The sequence below is a fragment of the Schistocerca americana genome, chromosome 9 (genome assembly GCF_021461395.2).
Source record: "Schistocerca americana isolate TAMUIC-IGC-003095 chromosome 9, iqSchAmer2.1, whole genome shotgun sequence".
Taxonomy (NCBI): domain Eukaryota; kingdom Metazoa; phylum Arthropoda; class Insecta; order Orthoptera; family Acrididae; genus Schistocerca; species Schistocerca americana.
The window spans coordinates 26,726,286-26,741,610 of NC_060127.1; the positions used below are offsets into that span (position 1 = coordinate 26,726,286).

General features: G+C 39.5%; 1 protein-coding gene across 2 annotated transcripts in view; it reads left to right on the forward strand.

The window, feature by feature from the left end:
• LOC124551066 (ras-interacting protein RIP3-like) overlaps positions 1–14,943 on the forward strand; it is a 69,688-nt gene extending 54,745 nt beyond the window's left edge. Inside the window, exons 5-8 of one of the 2 annotated variants that reach the window (XM_047125951.1) lie at positions 3,568–3,839; positions 6,973–7,176; positions 10,897–11,270; positions 13,678–14,943. In XM_047125951.1, the coding sequence (XP_046981907.1) occupies positions 3,568–3,839; positions 6,973–7,176; positions 10,897–11,270; positions 13,678–13,822 (995 nt within the window). In that variant the 3' untranslated portion in view covers positions 13,823–14,943. The remainder of the gene's footprint in view (positions 1–3,567; positions 3,840–6,972; positions 7,177–10,896; positions 11,271–13,677) is intronic. The other variant, XM_047125952.1, reaches the window with a different exon arrangement.
• The last annotated feature ends 382 nt before the right edge of the window (positions 14,944–15,325 follow it).

Consider the following 15,325-nt stretch of genomic DNA (forward strand, 5'->3'; position numbering starts at 1 on the left):
AAATCAAAACACCTAGATCAATGTCACCTATGCCACATTCCCCATATCCTCCATTATTTACAATCTACAGCTGCCGTCGCACCTGTCGCAGCACATCAAATCTTTCTTTTACCTTCATACAGCCATTTAATTCTCTAGGAATCTTTTAACAACTTCCATCTTCGAGGCTGTGAGAAAATTCTTGAAACGTACTGATCCCATTAACTACGGCCTACCCTACCTGCCTCATTCCAAATGGAAGCTCCAAGACAATCTGTGTATAACATATCGTATTCAAGCACCAAATCGTATAACCCAACTACCAGTTCAATACCTTGAAACACATCATTTTTATACACCATCTGAATTATATATCTGCAGTATCCGGATGTTCCCACAGCCTTCCTGGTCGGAGATTTCGAGTGTTGCATTTAATTACTTTATTCACTACCGGTTCCAATCAACATTATCATATTCATCTGTTTTGAACAGTCACTTACCTTGTGCCAACCCCTAAGTTTTCAATTATTTGTTTGATATACGTAAGAGACCTATACTCCCGTATTCCTGTCTTCAAAATGGTTCAAATGGCTCTGAGCACTATGCGACTTAACTTCTGAGGTCATCAGTCCCCTAGAACTTAGAACTACTTAAACCTAACTAACCTAAGGACATCACACACATCCATGCCCGAGGCAGGATTCGAATCTGCGACCGTAGCGGTCGCTCGGTTCCAGACTGCAGCGACTAGAACCGCACGGCCACTCCGGCCGACATCCTGTCTTCCCCTAAACTTTTTTACTTCCTTCTCTCGTCGATTTGTTGAAGTATTTTGTCTGTTACCCATGGTGCCTTCTCAGATATCTTCCTTGTACCTATGTTCAACATGTGTGATCGCCTATTTTAGAGATGTCCATTCTTCTACTGTTGACAGATCATTGTGACATTCATTACTGCACAGTCTCTAAGGCCTTTCAGAATTTCAAATGCCTTTCATCGTTACTCAGTACTGCAGCACGCCTTTCCACGTTGATTCTCCTGAACGATTCAACTTCAGCCTGTACGCAACTGAAATTGATGTCTGCGTGTCTCTAAAGGCCGGCTACAGTTCAGCAATAAGCTTCGATATACTTAACACTAACTTACTCGTAGAGTACACATCCACACAGTATTACTCCAGCCGTCATCTACCTGTACTGCCGAACATATGTTGATTATGAGAACAGTGTAGGCGCGTGGCAGTTGTTGCAATAGTATGTGAATGTGTGTAGTACTGTAAGCGTATTAGTGTTGAGTATACATAAAGTTACTCATGGACTGTAACCAGCGTCTGGAAGTGATGCACTACGGACCAGAGATATGAACTTCGTCTATCGTACCTGATGGGTTCATACAGAATGAAACTCGCGGTGAATGAAGTGGCTTTAATCAGCAGCTGAAGGTGTGGGTCGCAGTGTCATTCTCGAACTGTATCACAGCTGTTAAGAGACGCTTATCAGAAACGTTCCCATTATGTCATTCGGCAGATAAATGTACATCGCCGTCCTTCTACCATTAAGTAATTGCTGGTTTACCATTTTAATGTTTGTTTTCGTACCACATTAAATTTTCTGTACCAAAGGCCAAATACTAGCAAGCGTGCCTACAGCCAGCCAAATCCAGACACAGTGGATTGTAAACGCCGTGAAAGTAACTAGAAAAGCAAGAATTTTAATCCACATTTCCCACATAGCCATGCCTACAGAGATGTATATGCAGGTCTTCACTTTTAATGTCCTTCGCTTATATCCACATTTGTCCGTACTGTAGCCCAGATGTGTGGTCGCCAATCTCAATGCCCAGTTTTGATCCATTCCGTGAGGGAGGAGAGGGTTGGGGGGGGGGGGGCGAGCATTGTGTGTGTTGGACAAGCCTCCAGACAGGTCTCTAGGTGGTTGGGGCGCAATGCGGCTGTTCCCCTGGCTCTTGCGAGTGTCTCTGGGTGGCAGGTGTTCTCTCTATCCCACACATTGTCTGGGTCCGGCTGAGCACGTCGTCTGGCTGATTCATTGCAAGTGTAAACGTATCTTCAGGGAAGGCCAATGTAAATACAAGTGTGTAACTGAGGTTTTGATTAATGATGACGTACATTCAAAGTTCTCTGATGCTGTACATCCTGTGATAATAAGTACCGCAGTAGTGGAATGACCATGTCTAAAACGGGCAACAGCAAACATTAGACACAACGAAATTCAAAACATCAAATACTATGGACAGAAGGTATAGGTAGAAACTCTACGTTGAGCATCTTGTGAGACAGGTATGATAGAAATTAGAAGTACATCTATTTGCATACCACGGGGATCCAGCATTAAAGTCAGAGTGTGACAGAGATTTAGATGGCTTGTAATCAACATAAAATACATTAACAAAAACGTAAATGTTGGTTTGTTCAAAATAATGTATATCTGAATGTTCTTGACGATTGCTTTGAAACAACGTTAAATTCAAATCCTGGCGTGGTTTTTGCTGCCTAAATTTTAATATATGCAAATTTTTAATACCTATTATATATGCAATATATAAATAGGGCAGACATTGTTACCAAAAATCTCTTCCTGATAGCAAGTTATATTTTTGGATTATTGCTTTGTGGTTAGAATACTACTACACAATCTAAATGTGCAATAACAATAAACAAGGCTCAAGATCGGTCAGAGGGGGGGGGGGACGAGGAGATGAGCGAGGGATGGCAGGAAATAGATGTAGAAAGGGGGGAGGAGTAGTTACCCAGAGAGAGTGGGCAGGAGGAGATGAGAGCGGAGGATTTGATGGGCTGAGAGAGGGAAAGAGAGGGGCAGCAGAAGAGAGTGGAGTGGAGAAGATGGACAGAGAGAGGGCGAGGAGGTGGTGGAGAGAGAGAGGGGAAGTAGGTGGAGATGGAAAAAGAAAGGGGACAGAAGAAGAAGGACAGAGACAATGGAGAGAACAAGATTAGGATGTATATCAAATTTTCATACATATTATAAACGTGCGCTTTCTCTTTTCTTCCATTTACACTTAAACAGACTGAGCCACAACAAAGCATGGCCAGGTACAGCTAGTGATAAAATTCCGACCGAATATCTAAAATCATTATAAGAAGTGACAAACTATTAATAAGTAGGATGTGTGAGAGAGTTGACATACCTTTGGACTTTCATATGAATGTCAACCTCACAAGGGTGAAGGTGTCATGTGCAGAAAATTTATAGATCTAGACATCAGGCATCCATGTCATGTACCAGAATAATGTACAAAAGAATGGAGGAAATATTTAAGGATGTGTTTCTTAACAATAATTTCGAGCTTAGGAAACTTAAGGACACCATAAAAAGAGTTCTGACGAGATGCTTGATAATTACGTAAACTTATGGCTGAGTAGGGGAAAACAGGATACTGCCACATCACACAATATAGAAGGAATGCAAATAGTGGGTAAATGGTTAAGGAATTTTAAGCTTCTACTTCCATCACGATACTGGATATGCCTGTGCAGTGTCACTACCCTTCACTTATATTCCTGTATGTCTGAGTCTGTGCTGAAGCCAGCTGTGTGGTTGCAAACAGCTGCGGCGGCGCAGCAGTACAGCAGCAGTCAGCAGGCAGTTGGGGACAGCCCAGCGCAGCAGGTGTACTACAGCCGCTCCCAGGCCGCCGCCCCCACCACCCACGCCACCTACAGTCAGCCTGCCACCGCCACCACCACGCTGTCGGCCAGCTCCCCCTACCTGGCAGCAGCCCAGCAGCTGTACCACCAGCCCACGGCAGCTGTCGCATCGCCGTACCTCGCTGCTGCTGCCACACCAGCTGTTAGTGCTGCAGCACCGCTGTTCTATCAGGTATACAGTCTCAGCTCAAAAGAGCCGTCACTGCAAACTAGTCACATCTATGCTGCTTCAAGGTTCAACAAAGTGGTGACATTTCCCATCAGGATTCTCGTAATGTTACTAAGATAACTGTCTGTAGTGCTTTCATTACAGTATCTGACAGAAACGTAAAGCACCCAGAACGGGAGGAGGGAACCAAAAGTAACTCCACAGCTGGAAGGCGTTTATGATGTTACTTTAGTGATTACAAAATCGATTTAAATTTATGAAGAACATGGCAGTATGAACTCTATCTGGCCTCAATGCATACACTGATTCAGTACAAAATGGTGTTATAAAGCTAAAGCTATTGTTTCCTCTCCTCAGGCAAAGTGCCCTACAACTGTTGCAACTAGTCCACGATATCCTGGATACTGGCGATAGGACAGAATTAATGTCCGAACTCATCCCACATGTGTTCTAATGAGAACAAACTGCAGACCTTGCTGGCCACAGAAGTAAGTCAGCACCATGTAGGCCACTCATAGACATGTGCCGTGTAACACGAGCATTGATCTGTTAAAAAATAGCGCCCTGAAACTGTCGCATCCAAGGTAAAACATGGGCACACACGAAGTCCTTGACGTATCGTTGTACCGCCAGAGTTCCCTCGGTCAATAAAAGTCAGATCTGACGTCACAGCCTATGTCTTCCCACACTGTGACTCCAAAAATAACATCAAACCTCTGCGAAACGCCGGAAGAATGGGACTTTTCTTCAGGTTACCTTCGTACTTGCCGATAATGGTCATGAGTGGTAGTGCAGACCTGCATTGCTATTCATTGTTGACAAAATAACACACCATGCATCAGCAGTGCAAGCTTCCCAGACATGTATCTGCAGCTTATGGTCTAGTGGCTATCTTTGCTAGCTCTGGATTACAGAGTCTCGGGTTCGATTTTCAGCTGGGTTGGGGTTTTCTGTGCCCAGGGACTAGGTGTTTGTGTTGTCCTCATCATTTCATCGCCACCATTCGTAAAAGTGGCTAGATTGCACTGTATTAAGACTGGGACTTTGTACGGGCGCCGATGACCGTGCAGTTGAGCACCCCACAAACCAAACATCATCATCATCACATCGCAGACATGGGAACACGCGAAACGCAGCCGTTTCTGTTACTATGTTGGTGATGCCTTGTGCATTTGATGGTAACGCCTTACTCTGGCTGTGGGTAGTCTCCAGCCAGTTTTATGAGATAATACAGAGAATGGTGCAGGGAATCAATTACTTGTTCTAGATGGCAGATGCAGATGCAAATGCATTATGATATGCTTCTGCGTAACACGGAAATACTCCCTTGTGGAGGTCAGAAATGGTCACCGGGACCTTGACGACTCGTTTACCTGCTCTCACATTTCCTTGCACTCCAAAATCGGGCCACTATAATATCTGAAAGCTCCAGAAATCTGGATAAAGCACGCCTCGACCACTTAGACTAACACAGGTACGCACTGAGACCCCTATCTAACTCTGCCATGTGCTGAGAACGCTATCTCACACAAGTATGTGGAATCTCCGTGTACTTAACACTGATCACTGATGAGCTGATGGTGTTCACGCCCTTATACACACTAGCACTCCTGGCAACAGAACTAAACACGAACATCTCTAATGCTTCTGGCCGTTCCACCTGTCAGGGAATTGCATCTACATCAAAGGTGTGGACGCGTATGAAGTTACATTGACATCTGATCATGTTTTCTGGTTGCTTCACTATTTTGTTATGCTATGTAATTGCCAAATTATGCGATGTCTTTATCAGATAAGTGAATATCAAAGTTTTAAACATGGCTGCACTTTCAGAGACCGTTTCTAGGTTACATTTGCAAGAAATGAGCCCTTGGTCACTATTTTTAGACTTAATTAACCTGGTTTCGACACTACTAGGAGTATCTTCATCAGAATTGAAAACGTTCAAAGTGGCCTATAACATAGTCACATAGTTATAGGGTAAGACATTTTTATATAAAGAGTGTAAGTACTGAATAACAGTAAAAGACAGAGGCAGTACTTACATGTCATATAAAAATAATTAACACGCCAAAAGGGCTTTAGTCACAAAATATTTGAGATGGATTAAGTGAAGGCGAGCCACTATGGGCTACTCATACCTGTATGGCCACAGGATGCAGACTGGCGTATCAATCAAGGCGGTCATGGAAAAGTGAGAATGAGTTATCAACCAGTTTTCAAGGTGTTTCACGACATCATGAACACGAGAACGTTAACTGCACGCTGGTTTTCGTGACTGCCCACAAGCACTCAAACAGCCTGCCGAACCGAGGCTGCAGCGGAAATATTGCAGCCGTGTCAGGCCAATACAGACAACTTCCTTTGCCACCTAATCACAATGGACGAGTGTTGGCTGTGACCCTGAAATGAAGAAGCGAAGAAGTGGTGGAAAAAGGTGAATTTAGGCAAGGTGTTTTTTGGAACGGTCATGGCGTGATGGTAACAGGTTATACTCCATTTTGGGTGACGAGTTTAAGGGAAGCTGTCGGACGAACCGCCCCGATGAAAATTGTAAGGGAGGGTTTTTGCTCCATGGCGCACAGGATGCACTCAAATATGCTGCTTTTTTGGACTACATAATTTTGCATCAGTCCCCATTTTCTCCTGACCTTGCACCCGATGATTATTTCCTCTTGTCTTGCATGAAGAAACCATTGAGTCGTAGGCATATCCAGAAAGAGAAGAGGTGATTTTCGGGGTCAAACTTCCCTGAACCGCGAAAACGCGGAGGTCTGCAACCAAGGCTCTGCCAAGTCATCCACCGTTCTGAAAAACGTGCCGCAAGAAAGGTGACAATATAAAGAAAGACAAACAACAACTTTGACGGTCACAAATTTATTCTTTTCAGGTGATTACAAAATATATGTGATTACCCATGTATAAGCAAACATATGGTTGGAAATTCATATGATGTTTCTTGTCTTGATGTTAAATATCAACAACTATTCAGAGAACAATACATGTCTAATGGATGTAAATTTCATTTTGATCTCAGTAATGTTTACTGTGTTTGCAGATTTTGTCAACTTTTATGTGCTGTGTTCATTGTGGCTGCAGTCAGACTGTCTCACTGGTAACAATTGCTGTCTTACAGGGAGGAGTATCAGCAGGTGTGAACCCACTATCGGCGCTGCTGCAGCCCCAGGGTCTGGGACTTGGACTCAACCTGCCCGTGATCATCCTGAGGGTCCCCTCAGCTGGACACAGCCCAGCCACAGCCACTCTGCTGGGAGGTGCTGGCACTGCTGACCCCCTGCAGGCGCTGCTCTACCAGTACATGCAGCAGCAGCTGGCCACTGTAAGTAGCTACCAGTACAAGCCCAAGCAGCTGACAGCTCTAAGTACATAGTAGTACATGTGTCAGCTGTAAGTAGATAGTGACAGACGAAATAGCAGCTGGCAGCTGTACGTATCTACCAGCACATGAAAAAGCAGCTCACTGCTGTAAGTAGATATTTGAAGATGCAGCAGCAGCTGCCAGCTGTAAGTAGCTATAGGCATATGCATAAGCAGCTAGCTGCTGTAAGCAGATACCACTATATGCAGCAGCATCTGGAAGCTTTAAGCAGCTGCTAGTACATGCAGTTGCAGCAGTTGGCAGCTATAAATTGCTACTAGTATATGCAGCAGCAACTAGCTGCTGTAAGTATATACCTGTAAAACAACAGCAGCTAGCTGCTGTAAGAATGTGCCAGTACATATAGCAGTAGCTGGCCATAGTAAGTAGTTACCAGCACATGCCCAAGCAGCTGGCTGCTGTAAGTAGAGTTGCAAAAATGCAGCAGCAGCTGGCAGCTGTAAGTTGCGACCAGTATATGCAGCAGCAACTGGCAGCTCTAAATAGAGTAACTGTGCCACAGCACTGTGTGCATTGGCTGAGCGTGACTGCCTGTAAAATCAAAACATGACTTACAGCTGTTAAGTGAACAGTCATACAATAGAACATGTTTTCGTAACATACTTCCATCCTGTGCTGTCATATGGAATAAAAATGTGTGTTTTGAAGAGATTTAGTCCATTTCATAAAATTACACAATTTTATTTCAAGACTAATTGATACCATCTAAATATATAATGTCGTTGGTACTAGTGGAGTCCAGCCATTCACTTATAAAGATGAGAAAATCCTGACCTTACGTTTCATGTATGAATAGTTTATATTGGCGCTCAATGCTTTGTTCTTGAGCAAAATAAGACTTAAATACTAAATTCGAAAAATTGGTGAGATTCACCAAAATTTTGGTCATGTTGAAACCGAAAATTATTTATATTAGAAAATAACTGGAACTTGTGCAATACTCAGAGAACTCGATACTAAGCACCTAAAAATTATGAAAACAGTGCCATTGGAATATCAAAGTCCAGACTTTTGCAGAATTTAGACCAAGTGCTAAATCGAAAAAGATGTATCACTGTAGTGCTCTGATGAAATAAATACTCGCCTATTGTATAGTGCAGGGTCTATTAGGCCGTTACAGTATATTCTAAATGCACTGTTGTCCAAAATTACTAAAACCAAACAGAATTTACTTTTATATCTTGAAGATGTGCTGACACTGTGATAAACAATTTTCTTAAAGCAGATGCTGCCACCTACTGCGAATATGCAGAAACAAAAACAAATCACAAGGTGTAAAGTATATACTACAACCAGGTAGAGCGTGTTTGTTTTGTTAACTGAGCCACACACACAAAAAAAATCTGTGTTTAGCACACCTGCTACATAAGCACTGAGCAGGCTACCAGTTTTTATTAGTTTCACCAACATCAATGAAAAATATTTTTAACTACTATGGATATGTCTGCTTTACTCAACGTCAGAGAAAGACGTCATGCATTCAGGTCTTTAATCGTTTGTTTTGCCAATGAAAACCAGCGACAACAATTTCTCATGATAAAAATTATGCAGTTGACTAACTAATTGAATGTAGCTTATAATGATACCTAAATAAATTCCACTAACGTGCAAATGATATTAAAAATAATATTGGATCTATTCCTGCCACTGAGGTAGGAGTAGTATGAGATATTACAGGGCTCCCGACAGTGGCCGAAATCTATCAGTACTATTTCATTAGTGATGCTATCTTACGATTTACTCCTCTTTGTTATGGCTGTACCTCTGACAATATTATGGTGATAAGACAATCCCTTATTTTTTCATTACTTTCAAAGGAGATTAACTCACATATTACCGAAATAATTTGTTTTTAATAATTCTGCAATCGATTCGAAGGTCTTGCATTTCTTGCTAGTTAAATTTACATGCCTAAACTAATGTCTTCTTGCTGAAATTTTTCACACCGACTAAATTTAGAGAAGTTTTCCTTAAAAATAAGAATAAGGCATAGAGTTGGTCATGGGTCAAATTTTTGTTCTTTTTTTTAAGCCTCTTTTATTTTTAGAAGTGAACAGCTTGACTCAATTAGTATTGACGATATAGGACCAAGTCAAGAAATTTTCAAATAAAGACAGTATATTTTCTACATAAATCAAGAAAGTAAGTTAAATTTGGCACCTCAGGATGTGAACACTGTCACATACTCATTATAAATTGGAACGTTGTCACTTACGCCTCTGGGGCCTAGAGACGATTGTGTCGATCAAACTGGCGTGGAACCTTCTGGCAGTACCTAAGGTTCCACACCAAGCAGGAAAGCGAGAGGAATGTTCGCATTGCTTTATGGGAAGACCGAGACTGTTACCTGGAGTAATCTCTCACGACTGACCACACCACAAAGTATGGTAACTCTAAAGTTATCTCACTTGGTATTAGAAATACAGGGTGTTTCGAAAAGATAAACGGTATTTCACAAAATTATATCTGCTACATGAATAAGGACAGAAACTTGAGGCAAATTTAAAGTCACACATAGAACTGCAAAGCTATTGCTATCAAAAGAAGTACCCTATACAATAGGTCTCACACAACTGTGAAGTAATTTTGTGACTTAGGTTTAGTACCAATGTTTTCATTTGCCTTTTACAAATGTTCATTGTTGCCTTCACTGGGTGCATAAAAAACGTACAGGCAACAGTTAAAGTAGTAATTCACATCTGCCAGTGGGTCTAGGATTACTACACACAGTAGTGTTACTATGTGGTGTCACAGTTCATCCAGAGTTGTTAAAACACTAGTTGATGCTAGCAGTCAGTGCATACTTGGCAGTAGTACATCAAACGGATAACAATTCTAGACAGCCGTAAGATGAAGACATACTTACTTCTAAATGTATGCAAATAAATTAAAACAATAAATACATGAGTGGGAAAACATGGTCTGACAATAATCTTTCTTCTCTGTAAGAAAATATATCACACCTGATGTCCCCATTTAACATTATAGAGCGAACATGAAAGAAAATAAGGTTCCAGTGTACAGTAAAATCTGTGCCAATGTGAGGATGTAGCTAAAACATGTTATGGAATAACATAAGAAATAAAAAATAATTAAGAAATTTAGGCAATATCATTTGTGAAACTTTCAACGACTGTAAGATACATATGAGCTCAAAATAAAATGGAGAATGAAGTAACCACTTCTCTATTAAAATCACTTACTTAGTTGGCCTCCACTCTGAAACTCAAACCACCTAAGATAAATGATGCACATTTATCCATACACTTTGCTGCCTTCAGTAAAATATTTCATAAAGCGAAGGTAAAAAAACCTCACCCAGTTATTCTTGCAGAAAAAAAACAGTAACAAATAAACTATAGAAATACATCTTTATCCTAACACCTGATAGATGACACCTGACACTCGATAAAAAATTGAAATACACTCAGCACATGACTATAATCTTCCATAAAAATCTCTTCTAATGTCATGATCACGTTTTCTTACGTCTTCCACGTTTTTCTAAAGTATTAGTCATGGTTTGTTTTGTTCTCGGATTTCAGTTGCTACAATATCTATCAGTAATACATATTTACATTTGTGACTATGTGATTGAGGTAAATAAAGAGGTAAGCTGACAAATGAAAAGACTGTCTAAGGCTTCTATCATTCTTGCAGCAGTCATACCTCCAGCAGCCCCTGGTCTCGGCGCCTGCGTCTCCAGTCTACACTGATGCACAGGCTCAGACACAGCCACAGCTGCAAACTCAACAGCTGAAGACTGTCTACATCCAGCCGCAGGCTCAGCTGCACGTGCAGCAGCAACAGGCACAGCAGCAGGTGCAAGGCCTCACAGCTGACAAGTACCAGCAGCAGCTGCAAGGCCTCACAGCTGACAAATACTCACAGCAACTGCAGTCCATCACATCTGACAAGTACCAGCCACAACAGCAGCTGCAGCAGCAGCAGACGGTCTACTACCAGGCACAGCAGCAACAGCAGCAGCAGCAACAACAACATCAGCAGCAGCAACAGCAGCAGCTAGCTGACAGGTGAGTTTACAGCAGGACTTCAGGGTAACCAGATTCTATAAAACTTACAACTATGAGCCAGACTGTCTTATAAAATTCCATCATTATTGTCAATGGGAAAGTGTTAGTACAATTCTCAGTCAATGAACGTCTGAGTGAGCAGAAATGGTTGCGCTACATTGGCTTCTATGCAGTGGTCATAGGTCATTCGATTGTTACACAGTGACACATCACACTTATCACATATATATCAGATATTAATTACCTTTCCCATTTACACCTGAATTATTTACAATGGACTGTACTGTTTGAGTAGCTCAAGCTTTTATAAACTTGTACACCCAAAGTTTGTAAATTCACTTACTTTTACTTATGTACTTCATTTTTGTTGGTAGTAATCCATTTTCATATTGAAGGCCATATTCTGCTTTTATTCCTACAAAAACAAAGGAGGGTACATCTAATGGAAATTGCGTCCTAATTCTTACTATACCATTCCTAGAAATTTTATCTACTGCTGTCTGCAAGAAAGAGCAGTTACAGAGCTTTCTCATTTGCACAAGTAATAAGTGTACGTAGATATTATTAATCAAAAGGTCGTTCATATGTATAACATATTTGCATTGTCCAGAAATTTAACCATGTGGTACTACATTCGTCATTCTCCAGAACCAACACATTCTTTCCTTGTTTTAATTGAACGAAGAACCAGCTTTTTGGCTCAATCAGTTAAATGTTATCCAAATCATTTGGTGATAACCTCATTAAACTCATCAAATATGGGTTTTTCTAAGAGAATCTCATGATCCAAACAATCAAAAATTAAATAAAAACTTCGTAAAGAATACCAATTTGTGATCTTTTGTTTTTAATGTCTGCTACATTTGGTAACTGTATAAATGGTATTCTCAGTCAAAGAGTGGTTCTACATACCAAACCATGAAGTATAAAGTAAATTGTTTCTGCCTTAATGTATTACAACACAAGTCATAAATTTAGCATCCCAAATGTAAAATGTCTTCAAGGGAACTAGATGACAGTTATATACATCTTTCGCACCACATTTTTAGAAAGATGTTTACTGCTGGCATGTTTTAATGTGAGTGACATTTATGATGTGTCAAATATCATGCAAAAGACATAACTAAAGTGTTATAAAAACTTTGCAGAATAAGAGTGCACAATTTTATTTGATAATGCATATTTTTGAGATTTTTTATAGTTGCAGTAGTTTAAGAATTCAGTGCTACTTCTGGTTGCAAAAACTGTTGTAGAACTACATTCTCAATAATCTCAGTTCTCCTTAAAACAACCTTTATGACCCTTGTTTCTTATTACACTGGCAAACCAATTATGAAATTTGAATATAATTTGTGACTTATCAGTCACTGTATATTTATAGAGTTTAATGTGATATTTTCATCGGTACTAGCCATTTAATGTCTCTTTGTTGTTATAGATTTCGCTTTTCTACCAGAATTATGAATTTTTCATGAGATGCTTATTTATGAACCTCGTCAAAAGTATTCTTAAAACAGTGTTGCATATGTTCTAAAATGCAGTAGTTCTGGTAATCACATACGTTTCTCTTTTCCATCGACAACATATTCTACTCCACTTAACAATTAATTCATTTAGCTGTCTTTCTATTAGATTTTCTGGACTGTTCTCTACTTTCAAATAATGTTACAAATTCATTATGAAGCACTTTGACTTTTACATTAGAAAACTCTTATTATACATCACATCCTTCCCTGATATTTGTTCAGCATAAAACACTGTGCTCTGGTATCATTAACGATTGTATGGAAATGTCTTGTAACAGTAGGGTTCAACATTATTTATTTTCAGCAATTATTCACCTTAGAGCAACAGTGCGTTAATAATAGGCTGCGTATTAAATTTTTAAGAATGAGTTATCTGTGAAAATGTTATGGATCAGATTTTCTATTCGTGTGACAAGTGGCTGAACAACTATTATGGATATCTTACAAATAAGTAATAGTTTCCTTGTAGAACTCTGCTGCTGTAAAAACTCATATGTACACTTTTCAGGGCTCTTAGCTACACAAACTCTTTTCTTTCTCTTTAGTTTGCGTGCACATATTATAGTGTCAATACCTGCAGAGGAAGGTTGCCTGTAAGAAAAGCATTCTGATGTCTAAAGACAGATGTAGGGCAGAAAAGTAATAACTGTTTCAAGGAAAGTGTTGCTGAATGGGTAGTTTTCTCTCAGTACTTCAATCTTCTAAGTCAGCCTGGGTAAAATAATACCAGTACATTCTACATGGAAGTCTGAAACTCAATATCAGTTCTGCAACCTTTTTGTTACATTAGTCAACAGTTTACATTCATTTTAAATAAAAGTTTTGACTTCATTTCATAAGTTGCTAGCAAGTAATTTCACATGTTTGTGTGATGTTCACAGGTACCGTATCTACACTCGCCAGCCTACAGACGACAAATATGGCGGTGCATCAGCTGTGTACAGCGCCAAGAAGGCTGCTGCAGCCAAGGGACGCAAAACTGCTGAGTCCGAGTATCCCCACCAGTACAAATTTGTGTCTGCTTGAAAAGGGTCCTTATTTTCCCACAGAAAGGATTCTGTACATTCCACTGTTGGAAAGACACTTTACTTGACTTTTACCTTGCATATCACGAACAACATGTTATTTATAAAATTGTCATACTATATTGGCCTTACATCTTAAGGCTGATCGATGCCTGCAATAACATTTCGCACGTGACTCTAACAGCGAGACATGAGTTCTGTCATATATTAATATATTGCAGCCATTCAGCTCCATACTAACAACATCATCAGATTTCAGTTATGATGGTTACCCATTCATCTCAGACAGTTTTGTTGAATGTGAGCACAAGTCTAAGAAAATAATATCTGAAACAACCAACTGACAGAACTCCAGAACACATTATCTTTATGATCTCATCCTGCTAAACAATCCGTTACATAAGATACGAAAAAATAAATATGGCAGGCAAAAGCAGTGTACTTGGTTTCCTTTAGAATCAGATGGATCAGTGTGGATTCATATAATCTATAAAAATCACTGTCCATATAAGTATTGGTTTTCTGCTAACATTTATTTCTGTTATTGTATTTTATATCATATCTTGATGATTTAAAACTTTTGAGCAATGAATCATATGCACTGATATTCATATCACATATTGGTATTTGTTTCCACAAAATGTAGTATTTAGACACAGAAAAGAATTCCTGCAACTTTTAATGTCTGGAAACATTTTGAAAGAAATGAAGGAACGTTTTAAGAGGCCAAAAATATAATATTTTTCGTCAACAAACTATCTAAATTGTTCTACAATAGAGGAATCAGTACTGGAACAATATGTTCACCACATCTCCCAAAATCATGACAACCACACTTCATTCAGAATCTCTGACTTAGTCATAAGCAGACACTTGCTTAAAAAAGAAAGTTTGTCTGATTTTTGTATGTATAGTCTGTGCCAAGTTATCTACACCATGTAAAGCAGTGTTCCACCAATTAGAAGACTGAGAAGCTTCTGTTACATAGATCTAGAAGTGGGATGCTTCTTTGAATAATACTTCAGTAGCTTGCTAATGTAAAAAGCTGAAGTCTAAACATGTAAATTAATTTTTACAAATGTGGCTGCCTTAAACGGTCTGCATCTTTGTATTTTTTGTTAATTTTCTGTATTTTTGTTATGTATTTTTATACTTTTGTAATAAATGTCTTTTGTATAAAATGATAATTGTAATTTGTTGTGATCCTTCCTCAGTGAACCTACAAATAGCGATTTTCTAGTGATGTGCAGTGTTGATTCTTTCAATATAATGGTAATAATGATATAGAACAGAAAAATCTACAGATTGCTGAAACCACTTTGATACATAAACTTATCCTGCTAATTTACCCATGAATGTGTATAATAATCTAAATTACCTTGGCATAAAAATATCTGTAATTATATGCCTATTTTTGAAACGTGGATGGCACAAGTTTATAACGTGAATTCATTTCTTAAATGTGATAAGTCGTTAAAAGAAATCATTTTATGATTGTGATTAG